Below are 11,240 nucleotides of genomic sequence, written 5' to 3' on the forward strand. Positions count from 1 at the left end.
TAATATCCTATTTGCAAAACTTTCCAGGTTTGGCTAACACTCCAGTGCATATTTGTGTTTGGGCTCTGGAGAACGTCAAATGTTTGTATTTGCAGCGGTTTTTGCAGTGTGGCCAATGACAGATGCAGTGGCTATTAGAGGTGTGTGATATTAGTCAGAATCCACTCAACGCTCAAAGCGTCAGGTCTAATGTTTCTAAAAGCTAGATCTGCTTAGTGCTTAGGGGAACACTTGCGTATGCGTAGGCAGATCTAGCCTGCCAAGACCAAGCATATGCCCCATTTCTTATACTTAAACAAAACTAGTGCCATGGCACACATAACTAGTATACATGTGGTCCCCATGGCTCTTTGGAACAGTAGCAGTACATCTGTTTGCGGTACATATGATGTACAATTGGCTTGTATTGTTCCTACTTCATTGTCACCTGCTCTGTTGGGGTAATTCATGTACATGCTATATTGTATGTCTTACATGCTCACATCAGTGGGTCGTGTATTTATTGGCAGTATCAAGTCTGCATATATATACAGTGGGGCAAACAAGTATTTAGTCAGCCACCAATTGTGATAGGTCTCCCACTCTCCCACAAAGATGAGAGACTCTTTTTTCATCATAGGTATACTTTCTTCTTTGAAAATTAGTACAATTTGAAAATTGTTTTACTTTTTTTCCACTTTTCCACTATAAATCAGTCACAGTGTGAACACTCCTTGACATTTGTAGACACTTCGTAAGTTTTTTAGCTGTCACTAACGTTACTGGAGACTGAAGATGACACATTGTCTGCTCATGTTTCGTGTTGATGCCGTTGCCTTAACCCGGTGCATTCTCATTAGAGCTGTGATGGTGACACAGCGAAGCAGGTGGTGGTAATTCGTTGACTAATCTCCTCTAGCAGCACACGGTTGGTGGCTTCTCATGTTACCAAAGCATGACCATGTTCCTCTTGTCCAGGCATGTTGACTTCAATGTTTCTATAGCAGCACAGCACAAGTACTAGCACAGAGGCTCTTTTATCATGCTGAGTGGACCAGAAAGCCCCTTTTAGTGCTGCTGATCACTTTACTAGGGAGACCTCGGGCTGCTTTTGTTTGTGGTGTTGAGGAAATAAGATACTTTACCTTTTAGTTCTGCCCCTGGGAAATATAGACTGCTCTGCATCTATTTGGAACAGAGTCATAAAAAGCGACATATTGATAGATAAGCTTTCTCTCTGATAGAAGTGGCTGTTTTGGAAAGACTTTAACACAAAGGGATCCCTAAGCTTTGGAAAAAACAGGGAGTTAGGAGTAGTTATTTAGGCAAAGTGGCATTTTAAACACTATCTCCTGTCAGTACATCTGCCCTCAGGCATTACACTGTGTTGGCGTTTGCTCTAATAGGATGTGAATCCAATGCAACAGCTGTGGTGGATGCGGGCCTCACTGACATGTCACGCTCAAATGAACCAATGAGTAATCCTTCCATATAAGCATACAGTGATAATCAGCAGGTCCTGTTGTGTTTTAGCATTTCAGAGCTCAGCGTCTGATGATGTAACTTCATCCTCTGATGCAATGGATTATGTTAAAGCCGGTGTGCCGGTGTGTTTTAGTGTGTGTTGGGGAGTAACTAAAGGTGCGGTCACATTTAGCGTTTCTCATCGAATCATGGATTTCACATTCCCTATGAGCAGATTTCTCAACGTTGGTCATGCACATTCGGCGCGTTGATGGAAAGCTGCTTGGTTTGAGTGACTTCTATGTGAGGGGTGCTTCATTCATCGCCATATTTTAAAATTTTGCTAATTTGACGTCACCTTTTTTTACACTGCTCCTAATTAACTACAGTTTTTAGAAGTGTGACAGTAGTTTTCAAATGAATTTAGGTTTTCCAGTAAAAAGCTACTTTTTTTACAGTCCAAGTCCATTATCGTTCTCATATGTAGCATTAGAACATCTGATTTTCTAAAGTTAACTGGTTCATACTAAACGGTCTTCTCTGTAAAATAAAATGATGGGAGGTCTAATTCACTCTATTAATCCAGTTCATACTCTCTCTCATATGTAACACTTGAAAAATGTATATCTAATGAAATTGTTCTAAATGGTCCTTTCTGTCGTATATGAACCATTGATTCAACTTTTTAGTGTTATACTTAGGAGCATTTGTCTCATCAGACCAAGCTCAATCTTTTAAGATTGAACATTGGTCTGGGGAGTCTGCTCTGTATTTTTAACTGCACAAGAGGTGTGATCAACTGGCATAGTTTAAATGACTGTACACAATTGGATAGTCATTCAACCAATCAGACCAACGATCCATCACTTATCTATTCGTCATTGTGTTAACCCCGCCAATAGCACATCAGCTGGATAAGCCGGTTTGTGATTGGTCCCTGCAAATTTGTAACAGAAGCAGGATAAAAGTATATACAGGTTTCCAGCCTGAGCTGTAGGGCGAAATCAAATCGCCGGCAGATCAGGCTGGGTTTACCCAGTCTATATGAGCAGTGTTGTCATTGTTAATTAATACGAAAAACATTAAAAATATTATTCATTTTTTTGTCATTGAAATAAAAATTATAAGAAAAAGAAAAAATGAAATAAATAAATTGAAAGTTAAATGACTAAAACAACAACAACAACAATATTAATAGGTTCCAAATAATTAATAAAAATAAAAAGCACATAAATGTACTAAAACAAGCTGAAAATATAAAAATAAAAGCTAATTCAAAATATGATTGAGTTCTTCAATAGTTATGAGACATAAGACCATTTATGATGAACCAATTCACTAAAATGAATCAGACTTTCCATTAGTGAATCGGTTCGTCCTAATGGTCTAATGATCATATGTAGTGAAGGAAAAGTCCAGTTGACTCAAGTGAATCGGTTCATTAAGATGGTTCATGTGAATTAACAGATTCAGAAAAATGATACCTGATTCAAGTCTCTGCAGTATTTCCAGTTATAGATTTGAGTGTTTTATTGCATTTGGTATAAACGTTTCTTTTCAGGTTTGACACCCTAATTGAAATTAATTAAGGCAAGGCAAGTTTATTTGTATAGCACATTTGAATTACCCAATGGCAATTCAAAGTGCTTTACATAGAAATTAATTAAAATAGTGATAACATAAGCATGAGAAATAAGAATACCATGTGTAAGAATTAAAAATAAAAACAAGGACAATTAAAACAGTTGTAAAGAGAATAAAAATAATAATAAAAAAGGTCAAATACACAGTAATGGTCTGAAATAATAATAAAAAATAAAAATAAAACATCCTTCAGTTTACAGTCTAGATACATGTACCATCTTAATTAGAACACCTCATTCATTTCTTTCCCAAACATGTTCATAACATCCCTTTCAATCACTATTCCCTGATATTTTACTCAAGAACCTTCTTGTTAAACCATTTTCACTCTTCTAATTAAATCATAACATTTTTACTTAAATGCTCAAGTAAGTGATGTTATGTCTTAAAATGATGCAAGATAATGATTGTCAAAGACGCTCATCTAGCATGTTTGTGTTAAGCAATTTAAAAATACCACAGCAGCGTTGTAGCTTTGGTCATTGAGTTTTGTTTAACCGCATGTATTGTAGCTAGCGTTGCTGTTGACGTGTCTAAAAAGAACTCTTGATTGTTGTGTCTTACAATGCTGTAATTATTTAGTCAATCTAATGCACCTCCCAGATGAGAGGCTGAACCGCACATGGCATGAAATGATACCAAAGTTTTAGACTGCAGATCTGTGGACCTCCTGCTTCCTGATTGAAGCTATTTTTGCTGTGTTCTATAGCACCTTCCTGTCACATGCTCTGAGATGTTAATTATTGAGCCCCACACATACACTAGCGTGCAGGCAGCTGCTGAAACACACCACCCATTTAATGTCAGTATCACCCTCAATTACACAGAAGAATTGCACACGCATCTCTTGGCAGATGAGCTAGTTAATTCACTTACAGTGGAATATTAAGGCCCTACCCCCAATATACATTTTTTTTACACTGTAAACCCGAATAAGATGGCAAAACAAAAAATGAAGGTAATCAGTTGCCTCAAAGCTTAAGTAAGCAATTTTTTTTATTTGTAATCATACATTTTAAATGCTCAAAACGCGAAATATTTGAGTAAGCTAATTCATACATTTACCTTAAAAATATCATGTAGTTTCAAATTTTTAGTAGTGAAAACTTGACTAGTTTTGAGCTTTAACTAGCTAGTTGAGTAAATAGCAACTTGCTAATTTGTTAGCATAGCACATGCTGATTGAGGGCAGTATAAAACATTTAGCATACTTCTGTTCTCAAACCAAGCTCATGCTCAACTCGTCACAATGATGGTAACCCCAAAAAACATAACAAAAACTATTCTAAACTAGCATGACAAAACATTAAACTAAATCTCTCATGTAACTTTAATCTTGTGCAAAAAAAAAAACACTTTATTTTGGGTTTTACTGTCCCTTTTGTGTGTCATTGCAAAGCATGCTGGGAAATAGAAATACCAACCCAGTTTCGGTTAAATTTAAGCTAAATTAAAATAAAAAAGACTACGAATGAATGTTTTGTAGGCAAAAAATTCAAATGTGGATTGATTAGTCATTGTAGGAAACCACAACAACAGCAGCTAGTCACATGAATAGTCAAAACAAAAAGGTTCATAAAAGTTCATTTGATGTGTCAAAATGTGACTAATTGTCAGTTTTGAGAACTTAAAAAAAAAAGGAAGTTCTAAATTCTCATAAAATTGAATTAGGTGGAACTAATTTGTGGCAAAATATGCCACAAGAGAAAAGTCTGTTGTTTTCACTGAAATATCCGGTTCTGGCATTGTGATTAAATTATGAGGTAAAATAAAAAAATAAAAAATAAACAAAACTGATGTATCCTTCACAATAAGATCATTCTCTTATTTTTGACTATCTCTAATCAATAAAGACATGATATTCCCAGAAGATAAGATGATAATATATGCCTCTGTTTCTCTCCAGACTTTCCACATCAAATCTGTTGAGTGAACAGGGGAAATTCCATAGGGGAAATGAAATTTAGCTCTGGTACAACAGATCTGCTCCTGCCCTTTTCCTGAGTCCCCTCCCTGTCAAAATGCATTATCTCCACTCAGGGCTATTTCTAACACACAGGATGTTTGCTTGTCTTCAGGCTCACCCCCGCCTCCTCTGTCTGCATCTTTCAGTCGTCCTCAGATATCCACATGAAATGCGAACAAACACTTTCAGTGCCCACTTTGTACATCTTGTACCCACAGAGTTTGAAGTGTTCAGAACTTGACAATCTTCCTGAAGGTTGTTCTTCGGTATTCATCTGTCAAAAAAGTAGACTGGTGATTAAAAAAATAACTAAAGAAAGAAAATAGTTAATAATTTAAAAGAAAGTAATGCGATAATTCAGCAAGGACACATTTAATTGATTAAAAGCAACAGTAAAAACTTTTACATTGCTACAAAGGCTTTCTATTTCAAATAAATAAATGCTGTACTTTTAAAATCTTTAAGTAATCATTTATCCGCCCTGGTGTTGTTCTAATGCCATATGCCCTTCTTTCTTTTTTGCACCACAAAAAGAGAACTTTTTTTTTAAATTGTGCTTTTTAGGGTTACCATCATGGTAACGAGTGGAGCATTAGCTTTGTTTGAGAACAGATATGTTAAATTTATTATATAGCTGTCATCATTCAGCAAGTGCTATTGCTACCAAAGCATTGTGTAACCAATTAACAAGGTGGGATTGATTTAATTAGCTAGTTAAAGCTAGTCAAATTTCCACAAATAAAAAATGTGACATTACATAATATTTTTAAGTTAAATGTATGAATTAGCTTACTCAAATATTTCAAGGTCAGAGCAATTAAAAGTGCACTATGTAGTATTTTTGCAGTAAAATATCCCAAAACCACCAGGCCAGTGTTAAATATTTTGTTCAGTTGAGTTCTTACAATATCCCAAATGTTTCCAACTGTTTGTAAATTGTGGGAAAATTGCTATTTTAACCAAGGAGCCGGGACGTCTGAGGGAGTCGCCTGTCAACAGCGTCATATCTGCGTTACCCTCGGTTTCTGGTTTTATTCTGCAGAAACGCTTTACTCTTAGCAGTGGGCAACTTACAAGTGTCACAGCAGCCGCTGAGCGAATGCGCAGAGTAACGTCATAACATCATTTTAAACACTCAAATGTATCTAATATGATAAACAGAGCTGCGTTTCCTCATACTCATGACCAGAAAGGCGGAAATAATCCGGCTGCTCGCAAGGTCTTGAAGTCCCAGTGAACCGGAAGTAGCAAGTGAGATTTCTTCAGTGATGTGACGTATTTCCAAGTGAAAGGAATATTGAACAGAGGGCAGAGTTTTACCTCAGCGCTCCTCCTCTCCATATCTCGCTCATAGCAGACTAATAGTTGGAGGGGATCGGTTAAGCATTTTCAAAACTAAGCCGTCAAATTGACATCATCTGAGAAGGAACAATGTTTCCAGACCAGAAGTTACTTCTCAGATTTTGATTAAAGATTACCACGGCAAACTATGTTTTTCTGTGTATTAACTTGGACGGATTAATTGTTCACGCTAAGACCTTTAATATGTGTTAACAAAGATCAGGGGACTTTGAAATATAAAATACTGTATTTATTTCAAAACCTTAGGTTTGAGTTATAAAAGTTTGTTTGTTTTGACTATTCATGTGACTAGCTGCCGTTGTTGTGGTTTCCTACGATGACTAATCAATTCACATTTGAATTTTTTGCCTACGAAACATTCATTCTTAGTCTTTTATGAAGGAAGAAATGGTAAAAGCTGGAGCATAGAGGACCTGATTTGCCACTGCTGTGAGATCGATCGCCTGGCGCTGAAGGACCTGCTTTAAATAGCCAACATCAGTCAAAAGAACATGGAGACCTATTGATTCTTTCACAAGAGTAGTATAGCATAAAAGTAAATGGTGAAAGAGAGAATGTGATAGACCTTTGAAGGCAACAGCAGTTACAGCTGTGCTGGAGGTCTGTGATGAAGCACATGGTTCTTCAGCAGAAATGAAAGTCGAGGTTGAACATTATTATCTTAGGAAACAAAACATGTGGGAAAGATTAGTGATACTAGTGAGTGATAGACCAATGCAACGGTTAGTTCTGGTCCACAGCTAGCATTTGTCGCATTTTAAATATTTGTATCAATTCAGTTTTTTGTGTTAGAAAGAAAGTTGAAAAAAGGAAAGAAATGAGCTGGCCATACTAAAAGTAAACTAGGTTTATATGTCAGGGACTGTATCTTCAGACCCATAAGAATTTCATTAATCTTCAGAACACAAATGGAGATCGATTTGATGAATTTTAAAAGAGCTCTCTGTCCCTCCGTTGACAGTCGACGCAACTAACACTTTGACGATTTAAAAAGTTCATAGTTCATAATTCATAGTTCTTGAGTTAAGGCAAATTTTCTGAGGAGACTTGATTGCTTTATATGATGAACAGATTAAATGTAGGCTTTTATTCACATGCAGATATTCATCAACTCGCACATCAGTTATGGTAAACAGAGTATATTCATTTATCTTTTTTGTGCCTTTTACACTCTCTTTTTACTGATGTGATTGACTCTACTCTAAAACAACTAATCCATGAAAAGGTTTGCCATATTTGTCATTATGCAACACTAATCTCTAAAATGAAACATGTTTATTTGCAGGCCAGCAGCACTGGACCGAAAGCCGGCAGAGCTCAGCACCCTCAGTGATGGCTACCAGATCCGCATCTGAGACACTACAGCACTGACGTAACAGCTTTATCCTCCAAACGTCCTCCCTCAGTCAGATCCACAGATGATGTTTTTAAACACTATTTAATGCACATTGTGAACTGTACAGTATATTAAACATATGTATAGTTGTACTTCAGTGTTAGAGGTAAACTGGGTGCCCTTCTCAAATTGAAAGATGTTTTAAAAAGAACACAATGTTCTTTTTCCAGCCAAACCATATTTTTACTAGTGGAAATTGTAAGTAGGAACCAAAATCAGCATTGCTAAAGAATGTTTTACCCAAATAATTGTCAAGCATTTTAGTAAAATATTTAAGCAAAATGTGGGGGTGGGGGTAAGCTGTATTTTCACTAGCAGTGAGAGCTGGGGTGTGAATGGATTGTGCTTGGCAGAGAGATAAAAACCTTGGTGCCTCGTGCTGTAGCGGTGGGAGTTTTGGAGGCTGACTGTCCCTTTTGTAGAAGAGAGAAGCTTTTTTTTTTGCCAGTGGCGCAAGGACGTGAGGGACCAGAGCATCAGAGAGCTGCCCATTCTGCCCACAAGAACTGTATTACATTTTTTGTAATTCATTTTTATTTTTTTTGTTGGTGTTACCTGCACACAATCCCAAAACTCTCCTGTAATATGGATGGAATGGACATGATTTATTGACTGAAGGTTTGAGGCTCACTTGCATTGTAGGCTTTGTACCTTTTTTTTCCTCATAAAAATATCACGGTTGCAGTTGTAGAGAAATAGTTTTTTATTATTTTTTATTATTTAAACTTGTAAACGGTTTCTTTCTTGTTTGTTTTTACCGGTTTAACCATTACAGTGTTTTTAATGTATTTTTATTTTATTTTTTTAAACAAAATCTCTCCGAGGTGTGAAGGTGGATGTGTTATCAATTGACCTTTTCGTTACAAACAACCACACATTTGTTTGAAAAAAAAAATATATATATATATATATATATATATATATATATATATATATATATATATTTTATTTTTTTTTTTAAACATTGAACATTTTTGTTATAACATTGATCAGCTTGGCTAATGAATGTGAGAAGTAGTTTCCTATGGAGCCCCTAAAGGAACATGGTGATGGGAAAAAAATTAAGTTTTGCGTTGGTGTAAAATTTTGTTTTGCCCTCCCCTGAGAAACTTTGCTTTGGGCTGTGATGGAAATAATATGAAGTGGGAGGAAAATACCAAATTTCAATGCTTTTGCTTGCGAACACAACGTTTCCTGGGGGAACACAATACTTTTGCCACAAAACAGAAAAGTTTAGTGAGGGATTGCAAATTTCTCAGGCGGATGCAAAAGCATTGAAATATAATTATTATACACTGAAAACTTCTGCTCATATTTATGAGTATAAAACTTTCAGTCCCACTTGGCCATGGCAAAGTTTGCTGGGAAATAGAAATCTCAGCCTGGTTCATAAAACTCAAAACTATGAAACAAAAGTGATTAGTATTTAGAAGAGTTTTTGGTGGGTTACCATCATGGTGACGAGTGGAGCATGAGCTTAGTTTGAGCACAGGTATGTTGAATATTCTATATTGTTGTATTCATTCAGCAATTGCTGTGCTTAACACTGTCAACGCATTATGTTGCCAATTAACAAATTAGCAATTACTGAATCAGCTAGTTAAAGCTAGCCAAGTTTACACTTCTAAAACATTTTGCCATCTGGCTTTACGGTGTAATATGAAGTGAGAATAAAAACTATTTTGATGCTTTTGCTAGCAAAATTAGCATAGTTTTGCTAGCAAAGTTAGCGAAGCGCAAAGTTTATTAGGGAACGCAAAAACTTGCAAGAGAGAACAACGTTTTTGTGAGTGAACGTGTAAGAGAATACAAACCTTTTTTGTTTATTTCTTGGGCAAATACAAAAGCATTGAAATAGAATTATAATATACAGTGGGAATAAACTATATTTTGATGCTTTTGCCAGTGAAGATATAGCCAAGTACCGAGTTTATTAGGGAGCACAACAAACAAGAGACTAAAGTTTTGCAAGGGAATGCAACATTTCTTGGGCAAATACAAATTATTAAAATATTAAGTGGAAAGAAAGACCATATTTTGATGCTTTTGTTAGCGAAGTTTTACTAGCGTAGTTAGCTTAGTGCAACGTTTGTATTGAACTTAACATTGAATAAAAATTTCCCTCCATCTCATATTTGTTCCAACATTATGTGCCTTTAGGGGCTCCGTGGGTTCTAGCTTTATTTGGAATCGTTCAATTATACACCAAATATCATCTCTTTATCAACAGCATATCACTTTGAACTTTCCCACCTCGTGAGAATAAGCTATGCACGTGGAAAAGGTCTGTGGATCCGTCCTTCTTGACAGCAGACCTGTCTTTAAAATTGTAGCAGTGACATTGTTACTGATTTTCCGTGTGTTGTATATGAGCCGTCTCTCTCTGAGTGTTGTTTATCGGGTGCTGTTGCCCAAACTACCACATTATAGCTCATTCTGCCTTGTAATTGGTACCAGCTTTCCATCAAAAGCTATTGAACCACACAAGTGCCAGACCACTGAGTATGTCAAACTCACTCTTAAAGGGACAGTTCACCCAAAAGTGAAAATGTTTGTCATCATTTACTCAACCACAAGTTGTTCCAAATCTGTATGAGTTTCTTTCTTCTGTTGAACACAAAAGAAGATATTTTGAAGAATGTTGGAAACCAGACAGTTGACAGTATCCATTGACTTCCATAGTAGTGTTCAACAGAAGAAAGAAACTCATACAGGTTTGGAGCAACATGATGGTGAGTAAATGATGACAGAATTTATATTTTTGAGTGAACTATCCTTTTAAGGTTGAGAGTTTCTTCTCAGTCACATGAAGATGAAAGGTCACGAGTTTCAATGACATATCAAATGTATCATGTTGAACTGCTCAGACCCTTTACGGGAGAGAAGCGGTCTGCTGCTTATTGGAAGAACGTGAAGAACATTACTTCATATCATGTATAACTTGTTTGGTCACTAATCAGATGCGTGTGAAATTGTGAGTGAAAACATTTTTATAGCAGTATTAGTTGTTTGAAAATGGCTTTCTGGTTTTAAGGAAATGCAATGATCTCCCCTTAAAGGTGCTAACTGCTAAGACATTTGACCCATATTATTAAATTCAATTATTTTATGACTTTTTATGATTAGAAAGCACATTAAAGTGACTTTTCTGTAGCACAATTATTAGGAACTGAATTTATCTCAATTATTACAAGACACGTGTTTAATGGTAAGCATTGCTAAAAAAAACAAAAAAAAACTAAAAACAAACAATAATATTCATGAGATTACAAATGCTTTTGTGGAATTTTTATTTCAATGTCTTAAATGCAGTCTTGTCTGAAAATACAATCAATTTTGATGAATGACAAATAATCAATTTTAAGGGAATTTTTTTCTCAAAGAATGTTAATAATAATAATAATAAATGTTAATATTGCATATTTTTCG

At 35.7% G+C, this 11,240-nt stretch overlaps 1 protein-coding gene across 1 annotated transcript in view; it reads left to right on the forward strand.

The window, feature by feature from the left end:
• vash2 (vasohibin 2) overlaps positions 1-8,694 on the forward strand; it is a 38,476-nt gene extending 29,782 nt beyond the window's left edge. Inside the window, exon 7 of the mRNA XM_067418658.1 lies at positions 7,701-8,694. Within this exon, the coding sequence (XP_067274759.1) occupies positions 7,701-7,770 (70 nt within the window). The 3' untranslated portion in view covers positions 7,771-8,694. The remainder of the gene's footprint in view (positions 1-7,700) is intronic.
• Positions 8,695-11,240: the final 2,546 nt, after the last annotated feature.

This window comes from Pseudorasbora parva, chromosome 15 (assembly GCF_024679245.1).
Source record: "Pseudorasbora parva isolate DD20220531a chromosome 15, ASM2467924v1, whole genome shotgun sequence".
Taxonomy (NCBI): Eukaryota; Metazoa; Chordata; class Actinopteri; order Cypriniformes; family Gobionidae; genus Pseudorasbora; species Pseudorasbora parva.